The sequence below is a fragment of the Arvicanthis niloticus genome, chromosome 14 (genome assembly GCF_011762505.2).
Source record: "Arvicanthis niloticus isolate mArvNil1 chromosome 14, mArvNil1.pat.X, whole genome shotgun sequence".
NCBI lineage: Eukaryota > Metazoa > Chordata > Mammalia > Rodentia > Muridae > Arvicanthis > Arvicanthis niloticus.
This window is the reverse complement of record NC_047671.1, coordinates 13,431,019-13,447,018: the sequence shown is the minus strand read 5'-3', so window position 1 is coordinate 13,447,018 and position 16,000 is coordinate 13,431,019. Positions and strand designations below refer to the sequence as shown.

Here is a 16,000-nt window from a genome sequence, read left to right as displayed (position 1 = left end):
CTGTGTGTACTGCAGATGTACAGGCATCCCCACAGGCCAGAAGAGGCCATCAGATCCTCAGAATAACAGGCAGTTGTAAGTGGCCAGACATAATGCTGGGAACAGAACACCAGGTCCTCATAACCACTGAGCTGTCAGTCTCTACATCCTGAGCAATGCTGGGGATTTCCCCCATGTGTGGAGGTGTTTGTGTTTGTTTTCTTATTCTTCTCTGTGAAATCCATGTTAAAGCACAATTTAGAGTTCCGTCTCTGCAGCGTGTTTTATTCTTACATACATGAATTCGTGTTGATAAGTGCTTTTCCACTGTTCTCTCCCTGTTCCTGTACTCTCTTACCTGGTGACTACTCTAGAACAGTCTATATCCCCTTTCCTCTCAAACATCAAACATTCAAAATCTTCTTGGCTTATCTCAAATTTTTTTATATGAACTTGAGAAAGTTCATTTAAAAGCTTACTTAGCTTCAGTGGAAATCCTTACTGATGCCTTTGTCAGGATTGTATTGCACTTAAGAAATGATTTGGGGTGAACTGGCTATCCGAGCATAGGATCAATCTTTCTATTAACTAAGCAAATCTTTTCAAAGTGCTCCAGTTGCATTTGGAACTTCCTTGCTATGGACCCTACATGTTTCTTCTGACCTGGGTATTGTTTCTGTTCTGGTGCCAAGTGAGTGAAGTAACCTAGTACATTTGTGTGTCTGTCTGCTGTTAGCATAGGAAAATACCCAGTCACATCTGCAAGTGATGGTTTGCCAGCTCGGTTCTAACCTTGTGGTCTTGTTTTTTTTTTTTTTTTTTTCTCTTCACCATTTCTGATTTGGAGACATCACGGGGAAGCAGCTGCCCCGGGTTAGAGGAAACTCTGCACTAACTCTAGCTCATGGGTGACCTGGATCTGGCAGGTTTCCTTGAGTAGGGTGGGCTGGGGAAAATTCCATGCCTGGAGAATATTTTCGCTGTGATTTATGACTGTCTGAGGATCAAAATGCTCAGAGAGAATGGGTTGGCAGTGGTGGGGAGTGGGGTGGGAATGTATGCACGGGGGGGGGGGGGAGGGTGGTTTCTCTATGATAGTAGCTCTCCAGATTCCAGATTCTGGTCTTTGCTGAACCTCTGTGGCTACAGGCAAATATGAGGGAGAGAAGACTGGCATCAGCAGGCCATGCCTATCTGGGTTCCTTATTGCCTCCTGTTGCTCTGTAATATTGTGCTATGGGTTAGCTTTCCCTGCTCAGTGAACAAGGGTTGGATGTTTTGTAAGGCATCCCAGATCTTAGACATCCTCCAGGTCAGTCCCTCGGTAGTGATTGTGGACCTGGTCAGTGACTGGAGTTGCTTGAGGCAGTAGAGTGTCCAGCTCACGGTCTCATCGCTCTCTCTTTAGAAAGGGTTCCTTGTACCAAATAGCCCTCAATGGGCAAGGATAGAAATCACGGCCCGGGGGAGACTGGGCATGCGTATAAATAGGAAGAGGAAGTACTTGGACTTCTCAGGGCAATAAAAGTTCTATATAATGATATTACACATAGCTGTGCAATTAAGCCTGGAAATTGCAGTATGTTCTTTCCCAGCCAAATACTAGGCGGTTCTCGTGGTAGAGGGCATTTACTTAGAAGAAAAATGTAAGTTTGGAGGCAAATCTGAGGTTTTACTTCCTTTGGAAAACACAGGCCGGGTTGGATCTCCTGACCATCCAGCTTTGCCACTCATGTGGCCTTTCTCTCCAAATTGAGACGACAATAGCAAGGAGACCAGAGTGTTTTTCAAGCACTGGGGCGTAACCGAGACATTGCACACCTGTGGCAGGCTGGGTCCATGATTCTGGTCTCCTTCCTCCCACAGCTGTTGCCATCGGAGAGGCCCTCCCTGACCAGATCCTGCATGAGGTCTGGGGCAAGGGAAGGCAGGAAAGGTTGTGAGTAATGGGAGCAGCTGCCGGGGCGGGAAGGCTCTCCTAAGGGTTTGGCTGCCCTTCCCGTCTCCAGCCTGCCTGTTGGCCCATCCCTTCCTCAAATGCAGTGCAGTGCCAGCCTCATCCCTCCTATCCCAGAACCTTGTGTGGCCTCTTGAACAGAGCCCAGACGTTTGGAGGGTCCACTCATCCCCCTGCCTCACTTTCCAGCCCTGACTATGATAGAATTATACGAAGTCTTCTGTCCAGGTCTGTATGTCCCTGAGCTCATCTGCCTTCTGCTTCTGAGCCTAGCACGTTCGCTGTTCCTGCCCGCATGTGCGCATGTGCAGTGCTTTCTCTGCCTCTGTGCCTAACACTCGCTAGTCCTGTCCACAAGTGCGCATGTGCAGTGCTTGCTCTGCTTCTGTGCCTCACCTCGTGCATGCTTTCCTCCCTTCCAGAATGTTCTGTTCCCCTGTCCCAAGCCCTGGCTTCCTGAAGGCTTCATGCCTTTGATGTGGTTCCCTGGTAGAGCCCCTACCATCTGCCTAAAGACACAGCATGGAGAGGCAGCCTGGCCACTTGCATGAGAAATGCAGAGCCGCACTTCTTGTCAAGACCCAGCTTGTCCTCAGTGCCCCATTTGAATAAAGATGGCCATGGTGACAATAACTACCTCAAACGGGTTTTGAAAAGGATAATCTGCAACCGCCCCCCCCCCCCAGTAAAATAAATGACCAGCAACTAAGCCAGAACATGAATCCTCCTGCTCTGAACCAGCTGGATTCAGTGGAAATAGGAGGGCCTCTAAAGAGAACCCTGTTCCCACGTACTGCGCCTGGTGCGCACACCTGCAGTCAGCACGGGGTCAGCATGTTTTTGTCCCTGTCTGTGCCCCTGTCCCACACGGCTGGGGTTGTTCACAACAAACATTTGCCCATTGCAAAAAGCAAGCCACCCCAGCACTGCAAACACCCTTGGCCTCTAAGAGGAGGGAAGAAGACTTTCTCGCCCTTCCTCCAGGCAGAGGAGGGGAGTACAGCTAGTCTTGATATCACTAGCCGAGCCCCAGAGACGGCGAGGTCAAATGACATGCCACCTTGACTGTGTACCACACTCATCTAAATGTCCCATATGTACTTACAGATCTGTGTGACCTGCCCGAGTTCCTGAAAGACCTAGGGTGAGGGAAAGTCAAATCAGAGAAAACTCATATCGAGAAACACCCCACTACCACCATCACCCCAACATCCAAAGTTGAGCTAGTCGTGAGTTGGGAATGAAAGGACCCGTCATGTTATCAAAATGGTGGGTTATCTGGAGGGTGCCACAGAACCACCAGACCTCACAACCTCCTAGACCAGCAGAGAAAACACGACAGCTCCCAGAGAGACTTGTCTGGTCCAGGGTCACAGCAGTAATCTATCGCAGAGCAGATCTGAGACTTTTAACTATGGTCTCTTCCCTAGAGGGACTGAGGCTCTCTCCACTGAGTGCACTCCTGGATGATCAGTCTCACCTCCTCATGCCCTGTGACTTTCTCTGCTCTGGCTGTGACACGCTTGTCACAGCTCTCCCTTCTGGCCAGTGTTAAGTCCCCTGCCTCCTCACTAGGAACCTGAGGCAGGGGATGGAGATGGCACACAGGAGTGGTGCTCCTGAGACCAGTCATCGGGACAGCTGCATGTGCCTCCAGCATAGACAGAGTACTCTGAGATGGGTCAGTATCACACCACCGGGATAACTTGGAACTGTCTATAGATGCTGGTGATTTATTCCATCATCTCATCTAGAGTTTCTGTGATGTAAGAAGGTTTTAAAGGCCTCCCAAGGAGTTCTCTGGTTCAGGCAGTCACCTATAATAAACACAAGTATTGAGTTCTTTATTCTGAGTGAAAAAATGTGCAATGTTTCTTCAAAGAAAACAGCTGTCCTCACCACCCTACCCCACCTGTAATCAGTAAAGGTTGAAGAAATAACAAAAAGCTCAGTTTGAAGGGAGCACATTTGATCTGCAAAGGCAAGACAGGTGTGGAGCAGATGGAGCGGCAGAATAGGAGGTGGTTATGGGGGTGGTGGTGAACTGATGGAAGCTACAGCTTGATGCGGTGGACAGAGTCCGTGTCGGGCGCTTGTGATCTCCGGCGTTCAATGAAGGCCATGAGACCTTCCATGAGTGTGTGCCTCCTCAATCACTATCACCTCTGTCTCCATCTCTGCCTCCATTTCTCTTTTTGAGGTAGGATTACACGCTGGCTGGAACTCACAGTGCAAACTGGCCTGGGACCTGAGATGCTTTTGCCTCTAGCTCCCAAGTGCAAGGATTGCAGGAACGTACACATCTCACCATATGCTCTATCCAAATCCTCTGTCTAAAGAGAACCTAGGATAATCCACGAGAAGTGTGGATGTGAGGCAGTTCTCTTGTGTGAGTGGCAACAGTCCTTAACTTTGGGGCGAACAGAGCATGAATTGAGTACTGGGTGCCTATCACAGAAGGCAAACCCAAGGCCTTCATATAAAACCTGCCTATGGTTGGAAGGAGGACCCAGCAGTACCTGATCCCTGGGTCTTGCCTCCACTATAGCTCTGACACGGCAAGGGAGAAAGGGGATGCACCGTATGCAATGGGGAGGACTTCTAAGGACATGCAGTGGCTCCAAAGCCCAGGGGGCTGCACAGGCCCAGCTGAGCTGGGGGCTGCAGGCTCTAGGCATGTCCTGGCAAGGTGGCAGAGCAGGTGTGACTAGCTTCACCCAGTGTGGGCACTCTGCCCAGGGTGCTTGCAACAGGTGGGGCACAGAATAGAAGTTGAAGTAGCTCTGCCCAGCCTCCCAACCTACATGTCTGGCCCTAGCCTCTGGGGCATCCGAGGCTTAGGGGCATCCTGGGGCTAAAGGGTGTAGCCATTCTGCTTGGAGAATCTTCCAAAGCCAGGGTGAGGCACACCCAAAACAAATGGCCTGAGCCAGGACTCCTCACCCCGCTTCCCACCTAGCCCACTGCCTACTTCCGTGCCTGAAGACTGTGGAGAGCAAAGGCCTTCTGAAAGGGTGCAGTCACTGTCCAATTCCTGGGTCTCCAGAGGAAACCTACGTTCCACCTGCCCCTGCATAGCACCCATCTGCCCCCCACGACAACCACTAATCCTACCAGGTGGCTGTCATGCTCGAGGGCTGGGCATAGAGGAGCTGGGAGCTAGAGACAGGTAGAGGAAACCTGCTGGCTGGGCCACCTTCCCAGGGGGTTGGCAGAGGGCAGCAGCATGCTGAGGCTCAGGTTTGCTGAGCTGAGCAGCAGTCTGGGAGACACTTGCATTGCCCAGCATAGTAATAGACCCATCTCCCAAGTCACACTACCACGGCAGCCTCGGCAGATGAGGAAACAGCAGCACTCCACGGTTTCCTAGCTGTGTGATTCTCAAATCCCAGCAAATGAGCTTCCCGATACCAATAGAAAATGTGACCAGAATGAATTTAAAAACAAATGCCTCATGAGTGGTAGGCAAGGCAGTGTTCAAATATCTGGGGTCCCAAGGCAGTGTGCTGGGGTTGGTCCGCGTCTATTACTGATATCTCTTTGTTTCTCCTGGCCAATCTCTTTAAAGTCGACTTATTAGTTAATTTTAATATAGTGGTTTTGTTCTTTAAGATTTCATACATGCAGGTCAATACATATTTAATTATATTTCCTCCATTCCTTCTATTAACTCTTCTCAGATCACTTTCTAGCTCCCATCCCCTCCCAGTTTTTTTTTTTTTTTTAATAACCTACCGAGTCTAACTTAGCATGGGGCTCCGAGCCTCCTACACCCCACTGTTGGTCACCCAATAAACTCACGGGTGTGGAGCAATCCATTAGAGCATGGCCAACCTACCGAGAACCACCCTTGAAGAAAACCAACTCTCCTCCCCTGCCAGAACCATTTCCTTTCAGTAGCTCCTCAGTGAGGAGTGGGCACTACACCATGCTGAGCTGATCGTGTGTGTAACATCTACTGGGTCACGGGCTTGGCGGTGTCCTTAGAATGACACAGACATAGAAAACACAGAGTCTGTCCCCCGCACACCAAGTTATCCTAGGAGCAACGGGTCTTGCAAAGACCTCAGTGTGCCTGCCACCCTAAGCCATCTTGTCCCCTTAACACCATCTATACACTCAATTTCCCGTTTCCAAGACTAGGGAAGCAAGGACAGCGGTGGGTGCAGTATATCCAGCAAGGGTCCTCTGTCAGCCAGGCAGTCCTGCACAAGTCAACGGCGTTGCAATCTAACAGGGGCTAGACAGCCTTGGGCATGCTCCTGGGCACAGGCTCCCCCGTGTGCCTTATTTTCCTGATCTGCAAAATGGCATGCTTTTCCAAGCCCTGCCTACCTCGTTGGATTAGGAGTCCCTGAGACAAGAAATAGGCTATGAGGCCTGGCGAATGCCAGGGATGTCATAGGAGATCAGAGAGACTGTTCTCAGAGGTCTCATGGAAGGTGCCTTAAGAACATAGGCCTTCACAAAGCCATGAAGGTAGACTGACTCCTGGGCCAGTCTCATCTTCCCAAGACCCCTGTTTGGGACAGTTGTTCTTTCTGGATTCTGCTTTGCTCACACTGGCCAACAGTGGTCCAGAAAGCAGGTGTGCCTCCCTGGGTCCTCACAACCACTGGATGAAAGCATTCCAGGAGGAGACTGGAGTCCCAGAGATGGTCTGCCATGAGCCCTAAGCAGATTAGCCACTGCTATTGGGTGCCTCTAGGGACAAGCTGGCTGATAACCCCCAAGATCCAGGTTAAACACATTTATGGAACGAATTCTAGAAATCCAGATTCAAATGAGGTAGGTTGATGTGGGGTCCCATAAACCCCCCTCCATCCCCCACTGCTCAGATAAGGCCTTGCTCCTAGAAAGACCTCTGATGGAGCACCCACAGGGTCTCACGACTTTCTGTCCACACCTCTCCTTTCACAGAGCTCTGAGCCACCTACCCCATTAGTTATCTACAAGTGTGGTTCTCAGTCACATGAGGCACATCCCTCATGATGGCCTCAAATGAAATCCTTAAGTAAGAGACAGTCATCCTTCAGAGAGAAAAGTTCAGATTTCGCTGTCCCCAAACTAGACATGGTAGGCTTCTGCATGGCAGAAGGCAAAGGTGTTTGCTTGCAGCACAACTGGGCTCAAATCATGTAGACGCTTGCCATCTGTGTGGCCTTGGGCTCATCTCTCAGCCTCTGCTTAGCTGCTCCTTTATCTGAGCATTGTGAAGGATGCTAAGAACACATGCCTTCAACGGTTGTGCAGTCGAGAAAGGATTAGCTGTGTGATGACTCAGGTGTGACAGACACTTGGTAAATGATGGCTGTCAGTGCTGGCTATCAGGGATGGATGACTTTGGCTTCTTGGAAGCAGACTGAGAAGCACAGTTCTGAAAGAGTAAAGACTCATTTTTATAGTTGAATAAACTGTTACTGGGGCCCATCTGGATTCTAGAAACTTCCATGGTGGCAGAGAACAAGGACCTGCTAAGTTAGGCCTGGCATGCTCTAGAATGGTAATCACACCTAATTACCTTTTTCCTCCATACCTGAGCCCCCCTCCCACTCCCCACTGGGTCCTTTATTCTTAATCTACTTTGCTATTTCCTTCCCACTAGAAGCTTACAGTTCTTATCAAGCCTCTGCTTGCTGTTGAGCATTTATGTGCACGTGTGTTTGTTTTCTCTCTGTGTTATTCTTGGCTTTGCTCTTCACCCTGGCTAAGGTGAGGAAAATGGGGGAAAGGGATGAAAAGCTTGGGTAAGAAAGTGGGGGAGGGTCGTGGCTTCCCCTCTGGGACACTAGCTAGCTCACCAAGGTGTGGGAACTTCAGGGTTGCTAGATGAAGCTCCCAAAACATAGGTGTTTCTTCCCAAAGTGACAATGAAACAGTCACAGGACCCTGACTGCTTCCTGAGCACAGTGGCCCCCTCCCAGCCCACACCCTGAGGTTAGTCTTCTGTCTAGAGAAATAGCCCTGAGCTACCATGAGTCCATCCCTTCTTCCAGGAATGGAACAAGACCATCAACCAAAACACAGTAAGAAGTAGCCAGTGGAACAAGAGGTGTCAAGGCCACCAGCCTGTTAACCCTCTCCAAGATTTTCATGCTCATGCCTGTTACCAGATCTCTCATGGTCATCCAATGACACAATGAGAGGTGGAGAGAGAGGCCTCTAAAGCCACATGATTCTAGATCCCAAAGGAGACATTGCTCCTACAAGCTCAGCAGCCTGTCCAAGCTGAGGGCTTAGATCTACTCATCACACAGTGAGACACAATACCACACCCAATCACAGGCTCTGGCTCCTCTAAGAAGGCAGAGGAGGGAGTTCTCCCTGAAAACTGATGGATTTGTGTGACCAAACGATAGTCTCCAAGTAGATAAGGCAAAATTTAATAAGACTGTGTGGGAAAGTGATAAACCTCCAGTTATTGTGGGTGATGTTTATATGTATTCTATCCTATATTGATTATACATAATATTACTATGAATATAGAACATTATTTTTTTGGTTTTTCGAGACAGGGTTTCTCTGTGTAGTCCTGGCTGTCCTGACACTCACTGTGTAGACCAGGCTGGCCTCGAACTCAGAAATCCACCTGCCTCTGCCTCCCAAGTGCTGGGATTAAAGGCGTGCACCACCACCACCCGGCCGAATATAGAACATTTTATAGGACCAGAAATGTACCTCAGTGTAGAGTACTTGCCCAGCATGTTCCAAATCCTGGTTTAATTCTTAACACTGCTCCAAATCAAAACCAAAAAGTAAAAATTGAACAATAATCAATGCCTAAACCTAGACAGTATAAGTATTTTCTAGACTAACTGTGTTCTGGAACATGAGAAGCACTTCCAACCATTGCTAAGTTTAATAGAGTGAGTCCTTAGTAAACAAAACTGTGGCTTTCTGTGAACACTCACTCCAGCATTCTACCAACCTTGGCTTTCACTTAGAGAGCAAAGCTGTTCATCCCCAAGACTCAGGACCCAGTTACTCTCAGGATGGCTTTGTAGGGATTAGAACAAGTTGTCAGTTCCCCCAATAAATTCACTCTCGTGTGGACTTCTTGACATTAACACATAGAATTGTCATCTACCAAAAAATGTCAGAATGAAAATACCAGACCTATAACATCTAAAACCAAACAGTGGTCCTCTATCAGTGGTCTGCTTCATGTAACAAACTCTGAAATGGAGGGGTAAGGTGAGAGTGAGCACTTATTTTGTATCTTCTATGGGTCAGAGCTTCAGAAATGGCTCTGGTTCTGTCTCTCTCAGGTGGCTGTGTACAGTCAAAATGTCACCTGGGCTGCCATGATAGAAGGTCTGATGGGGGACTGGATGGGCCACTCAAATTGAATCACTTGCACAGCTGTCAAGTGGCATGTTTGTTGTCAGGAAGCCTCAGTCCCATACCATATCACCCTTTTCACAGTGTTGCTTGAGCATTCTCCCAACATGGCCTCCTTCTGACCCAAGAAAGCAAGGCTGAAACAACAATGTCTTTCATGACCTTCTTCAGAGTTCAGTTGTTAGCCCAAACATTCCCAGATCCCCTTGGAACACTGTATTACGGTGAAAAACCTACACAGGAGTAATTTCAGCACTAATAAGGACAGTCCTTACCAGAGTCTTATCAAATATGTGCCAGCTATGCGCTGAGCTTTTAATGGCTCCATGTGCCCTGTTCCAGTTTAGGATCTAGCAGGGATGCCCAGGCAGATTTTCACACATGACAGTACAGAGGCAGCTAAACTAAAGAACAGCATCAGCAAGGTGCTGAAGATCAAAGACTAGAGAGGGACCCAGTGCCTGATTTAAGGGGTGGCGATAGAGTCATGTGAGTGGGACATTGGAGTACATGGGATCCACCTGGGACATTTATGATGTCCAATGTTCTGCTAGGAACAATGCTTGAGGTATGAAAGCAAAGATGGGCTTGAGGAGTGGAACTACAGGGAGCTTTTTGGAGCACAGTGGAGGGGACTGTGGTGGCAACGTGTCTGTCTAAGTGTGTGCAAGCCCACAGCTGTGTTCAGAAGGTGAGCAAGGCTGAAGTTGTGGCTTTAATTGATAGTTTGCCTAGCATGCATGCAACCCCCCAGTACCCCATAAAACTGAGCATAGTAGAACACGTTTGTAATACCAGTACTTGGGAGATGGAAGCTGGAGAATTCAAGGGCAGTGTGGGCATCAGGGGACTCCATTTTAAAAAAAAGTCTTGGAAATCCTGATGAAGCCCCATATCCTGTGCCTTCCCTCTGTTCTCTTTCACTGGCAGAACGTTGCCAAAACTATCTGTAAGGGGCTGCTAAGAAGAGGCAGGAAGCTGCCTGGAGATCTAGCAGGGGTCTTCCTAGGAATGAGTGAGAAGTCCCTTCCCTAGACTATGAGAAAGGTTCAGGTGGCCCACTGCTCCTGAACCTGCTCCAGCTTCCCTAGACTGCAGGACTACTCACCTCAGCCTCCTGGTGAGTTTCCTCCCCTTCAAGTATCCCTGAGACTCTGAATGTGACAGGGAAGGTCCTGGCCATGCTTGGTTACCCTTACTATATGAGGCAGGAGCATGTGGTCAAGCAAACCCAGTAAGCCAAGCCACAGGTACAGATCTCAGCACCTCTCTCTTCCATTGGTGTGATTACCCCACATGCTCAGTGCATCTTACCAGTGACACATAAGTTACAGTGACAATCAGAGGATAGCCAGGGTCTAAGCAAAGATGGTGAACCTGAGTCCTCATCTGAGAAAACCATTGTTAAGCTCTGACCAGGTGGTCTTGCCTTGTCCTCCCAGTCTTCTCGTGGTCCTGAACATCTGAGGAAAGAGCTGGGGCCCTGGGACAGATGTCCTCAGTTCTCCTTGCTCATGCACAGAAGTCACACTGAACCTACCTCCACACGGTCAAAATTACACACAGCTCGGGGACTTGAGGTCTCCATTCTGACCCAGACTCCATTCAACTGCCCACAAATGCTCCCTCCCTTAGCCAGAGGGCCTTGAAAGACACACCTGGTATTCAGCCACTGTCTTAGTCAGGGTTTGTATTCCTGCACAAAACATCATAACCAAGATGCAGTCTGGGGAGGAAAGGGTTTGTTCAGCTTACACTTCCACATTGCTGTTCATCATCAAAGGAAGTCAGGACAGGAACTCACACTGGACAGGAACTTGGAGGCAGGAGCTGATGCAGAGGCCATAGAAGAGTGCTGCTTACTGGCCTGCTTCCCCTGGCTTGCTCAGGTTGCTTTCTTATAGAACCCAAGACTACCAGCCCAAGGATGGCACCACCTACAGTGGGCTAGGCCCTCCCCATTTGATCATTAATTGAGAAAATGCCTTATAGCTCGATTTCATGGAGGCATTTCCTCAAGGGAGGCTCCTTTCTCTGTGATAACTCCAGCTTGTGTCAAGTTGACACACAAAACCAGCCAGGGAAAGCCACATAGGCTGTCCTAGGCTACATTTGCTTTTTTAAACTAAAGCTTTCTCTTTTGAGATAGTTTCACACATGCTTATAACAGAAAACACAGAGGGATCATCTGGACCCTGCACCTGGCTCCCTTTCATGCTACATTTTCCAAACCACAGCCCAGTACTATATCCAAGATACTGATACTGCTATGCAGGAGACACAGAACATTTCCAGCACACAAGACCCACCCCCACCTGTGGGCCACACCCCCTTCTCCCTCCTCCCCTCCCTTCCCTCCAGTACTCCCCTGCTTGCTGCCCACAACCTTCTCGAATTCTCTGCCTCTAAGAAGTGGCAGCTTCAAGGGTGCTGCATCGGAAGCAAGTGTCTGGGGACTGGCTCTGTCCTCTCATTCCAACTCCCTGGAGATCCATCCAAGCTGCTGAGTGGATCAGGGTATCAGAGTATTTCTTTTCATTGGTGAGAGTCTATAGCACGCTCAGCCAGCCACCTAATGAAGAGTCTTGTGGGTTCCAGTTCAGGGCTATTAGCTATTTTGCAGACTTACTCTCAGTTTTTGAATGTGCTACTGCCGGATCGGATGGTCATTGAGTACCTAGCTTTTTAAAAATGTTTGTGGTGCTTTTCAGAGAGGGCAGACCATTCTGCCTCCCCTCGAAACGTGTGAGTTTCTCCCCAGCCTTATCTGCTTTCAGAGTGGCCACTGTTTTCCACTTTAGCCTTGAGTTTGATCCCTGGAACCACATGAAGGTAGAAGGGGAGACAATATAGTTATCCTCTGACCTCCACATAAACCATGTAGCCTATGCACACAAACAACAACAATAATAATAATTTTTAAGATTTTAAAGATGTATTTACTATGCCTGGCCTTCTGCCAAAGCCTGGCTTGGCAATGCTCAGAGCACCTGCATTAGCCTAAACTAAGCAAAATCAACCAACTTAATAATAAAAATACCAAACATCTTATAGTTTGTTGACTTGCTGTACTGAAAGGATAAAGGAATGACCAAATCAGTAAGAACCCTTTACCACAAAGTCAAAAGTCCTGTATCAAATCACTGTAAGTCAGAGACCATCCATGTTGTAAGAAGCCTCAGACTCCGTCTCTTTGGGGGGGGGGTGTTTAAAAGCTGTGAGACTAACCAGCCAGACCTGAGAGAGTGATCGGCAGAGTGCTCGCATCTATGCGGACTCTAAACGTCTGCTTATGAGAGAAGCAGCTTACATGTACATAGGTAGAATGCTAGGAATTTTTAAGGTTAGGGATTGCTGACCTGCAAATGAAAGACACTCTATCAGGCACAGTGAAGCCAGAAGCAAGGTCAGGAGATAGACCATATACCCCCATGCCCCTGATCACTCACTGAAAATAGGCCACAAAGTTGAGTTGTGACCTCCTGGTAGCTTGTGCAAACCATGGGATGGCTTCAGCACCTGGGGATTTGTGAGCATCTCTTGGCAGAATCACCAGGAGTCCCCATATGAGAGCAGGAGGCCACACACACACCCCCAGTCCATATTAACAAAGCGGAATTCTCCGAGCCAAGAGGTCTAGATAGTTTTTCCTAAAGAGCTGATGTTCACTGCCTGGTAAGATGCTAACTCCAAGAGTCTTAAGGCGCAGAAAAACCCCAGCTTGAGCCGGGTTGTGACGTACAGGTAAGGCTTGGTCTAGGAGATAAGTTCCCAACCTACTGTGCTCATTAACTGGTCTCCCTTTCTGTGTGTCCCTGCAGGGCTCTGGCTGAGAACATGGCCAACGACATTGACGAGCTTATCGGCATCCCTTTCCCTAACCATAGCAGCGAGGTGCTGTGCAGCCTCAACGAGCAGCGGCATGCGGGCCTACTGTGTGACGTGCTGCTGGTGGTTCAGGAGCAAGAGTACCGAACACACCGCTCGGTGCTGGCGGCCTGCAGCAAATACTTCAAGAAGCTCTTCACGGCCGGGAGCCTGACCAGCCAGCCCTACGTCTATGAGATTGACTTCGTCCAGCCTGAGGCTCTGGCTGCCATCCTGGAGTTTGCCTACACCTCCACTCTCACCATCACCGCTTCCAATGTCAAACACATCCTCAATGCGGCCAGGATGCTGGAGATCCAGTGCATCGTGAACGTGTGCCTGGAGATCATGGAGCCTGGTGGCAACGTCGGCGAGGAGGATGACAAAGAGGAGGAAGAGGAGGATGAAGATGATGAAGATGAAGATGATGAAGAGGAGGAAGAGGAGGAAGAAGAGGAGGAGGAGGACGACACAGAGGACTTTGCTGACCAGGAAAACTTGCCTGACCCCCAGGACATCAACTGCCCTCAAAGCCCCTCCAAGACAGACAGTCTCACAGAGAAGGACTATTCGGACACACCCAGGGACTTCCCCGACTCCTTCCAGCCCGGAAGCCCTGGCCATCTGGGAGTGATCCGGGACTTCTCCATTGAATCTCTGCTGAGAGAGAACTTGTACCCCAAAGCCAACATCCCTGACAGAAGACCCTCCTTATCTCCATTTGCCCCAGAATTCTTCCCACACCTCTGGCCAGGTGACTTTGGTGCCTTTGCCCAGCTACCTGAGCAGCCCATGGACAGTGGGCCACTGGATCTAGTCATCAAGAACCGCAAAATCAAGGAGGAGGAGAAAGAGGAGCTGGCCCCTCCCCCACCCCCTCCCTTCTCTAGCGACTTCTTCAAGGACATGTTTCCAGACCTGCCCGGTGGGCCGCTGGGCCCCATCAAGGCAGAGAATGACTATGGTGCCTATCTCAATTTCCTGAGTGCCACCCACCTGGGGAGCCTCTTCCCACCCTGGCCGCTGGTGGAGGAGCGCAAGCTGAAGCCCAAGGCCTCTCAGCAGTGCCCCATCTGCCACAAGGTCATCATGGGGGCTGGGAAGCTGCCCCGGCACATGAGGACCCACACCGGGGAGAAGCCGTACATGTGCAGCATCTGCGAGGTCCGCTTCACCAGGTGCGCAGCTGCAGGGGAAAGATGGCGGGGGAGGGGCCAGGGCCAGAGGCCGTGGGATGGAGTACGGAGGGCAAGAGAAGCAGAAAGATCACACGTTGGGCTCACTGCCTGGAGAGATGCTAAGCGTTACTTGGTGAAATGATTTCAAGCCCCCTTTTAGGAACTAAGCTGTTTCTCAAATACAGTAGTAGGATGAACCAAAACAGAAACAGGTCAGAGCAGGGCTGTACAGACTGGGGAGAGAACCGAGGCGCCAGGCAGGCTCCGTGGAGATAGGCCCTGTTTGTGCTTGGTGCCAGTGTTTCCCGGACACGACTCATCCCTAGATGGCTGCTCCAGATGGGACTGGAATCCCAGTCCTTCTGTGACCATGAAGTCTAGGAATAGGAGGCTTCAGAGGTCCCTGTTAGGCTCTTTCCATCCTCCTGACACGATGGTCCTCTTACCATGTTCTCCTCCTTATGCTCCACATTGCCAGAGGGTAACTTGAGATCTGAACTCAGTGAATCAGAGACATCCTCCCATGCAGCAAGTGTGTGCTTGTGCCTTCCTTGTGTCATGACTTTCGTAATCAGAACCAATGCGTGGGAGGATATGAAGTCACAGCCGTCACTGCTGGGCACTTTCAAAGGCTTTGGTGTTTGTTTGTTTGTTTGTTTGTGGTGTTGTTGTTGCTATTTTAGGGGTTTTGTTTGTTTTGTTTTATTTTGTTTTGTTTTAATCTGACCTGTTGGTATCATTGGTGTCCCTGGGTAAGGCCGGTCTTCTCAGCTACGTTTCACAGTGGAAGTTCTGATGAGCAGCCTCACCAAGTTTCAGTATGTCTGATGTGGACCAAGCCTGTCCTTCAGCCGTGGCTCACTGATCTAGGTCCTTTTCCACTGCCGCTGTGGACTTCGAAGAACTTGCCTTAACAGACCTAGTCATTCTGATAGTGTTTCTTGGAATCCTATTGCTTTGATTTTTGATAGTAAGCATAACGTTTTGGCCTTCATAGATGGAGTCAGTTTTGAATCATGTACCATGCTGTCCAGACAACAAAATGAACCCTTGTTGACCAGGGTGACAAGAGCTGCTGTCCATGGGTGGCAGGGAAACTCTATTTGAACTAGCTGAGGAGAGGCTTCAGAACGTGGTCAGGTGACCCATGCATCGCTGAAATGGCTCAGCAGGCAATCTGGTGACTGCTTTGAAGGACAGCACTGGGGGTTTCCAAGCTACTTCTGGAGTAGAAACCACAAACAGAATCTGTCCTGGATACTTCCAGGGGGATTTGGAGGGATAATCTAACCCTGGTTTTGTGCCCTTCCTCTTGGCAGATAGCTACAGCAGCCCTGGGATGCTGGCTCGGGGTAGTAAACTCCTGTTATCTCACGGGGCAGCTGGACCCCAAACTCCCAGATTCACCTTCTCTCGAGTGTCCCTGATAACATCCCAACACACTGAAATCTGTTGAGTTACGCTGTCTCTAACTCCAGTCCTCTCTTCTCAATTCAGTTGGTTCCACAGAGCCTGCTGGCCTGCAAATGGCTGGGCGGGGGGGGGGGGGGGGGGGGGGGGGTTTGAGGGTGAGCCAGAGTCCAAAGTTAGGCTAAGCTTCATTCATCTTCGGCAGGGGCTTTGCTCCAGCCTGAGAGTCCAGCCCCAAGGCAAAGATGTTAAAAGCAGACCAACTGTG

General features: G+C 49.6%; 1 protein-coding gene across 5 annotated transcripts in view; it reads left to right on the top strand.

The window, feature by feature from the left end:
- The window catches only part of Zbtb7c (zinc finger and BTB domain containing 7C), a 321,321-nt gene that overhangs the window by 296,965 nt on the left and 8,356 nt on the right, over positions 1-16,000 (top strand). For all 5 annotated transcript variants that reach the window (XM_076912444.1, XM_076912445.1, XM_076912446.1 and 2 more), the window contains one exon: positions 13,099-14,322. In XM_076912444.1, the coding sequence (XP_076768559.1) occupies positions 13,115-14,322 (1,208 nt within the window). In that variant the 5' untranslated portion in view covers positions 13,099-13,114. The remainder of the gene's footprint in view (positions 1-13,098; positions 14,323-16,000) is intronic.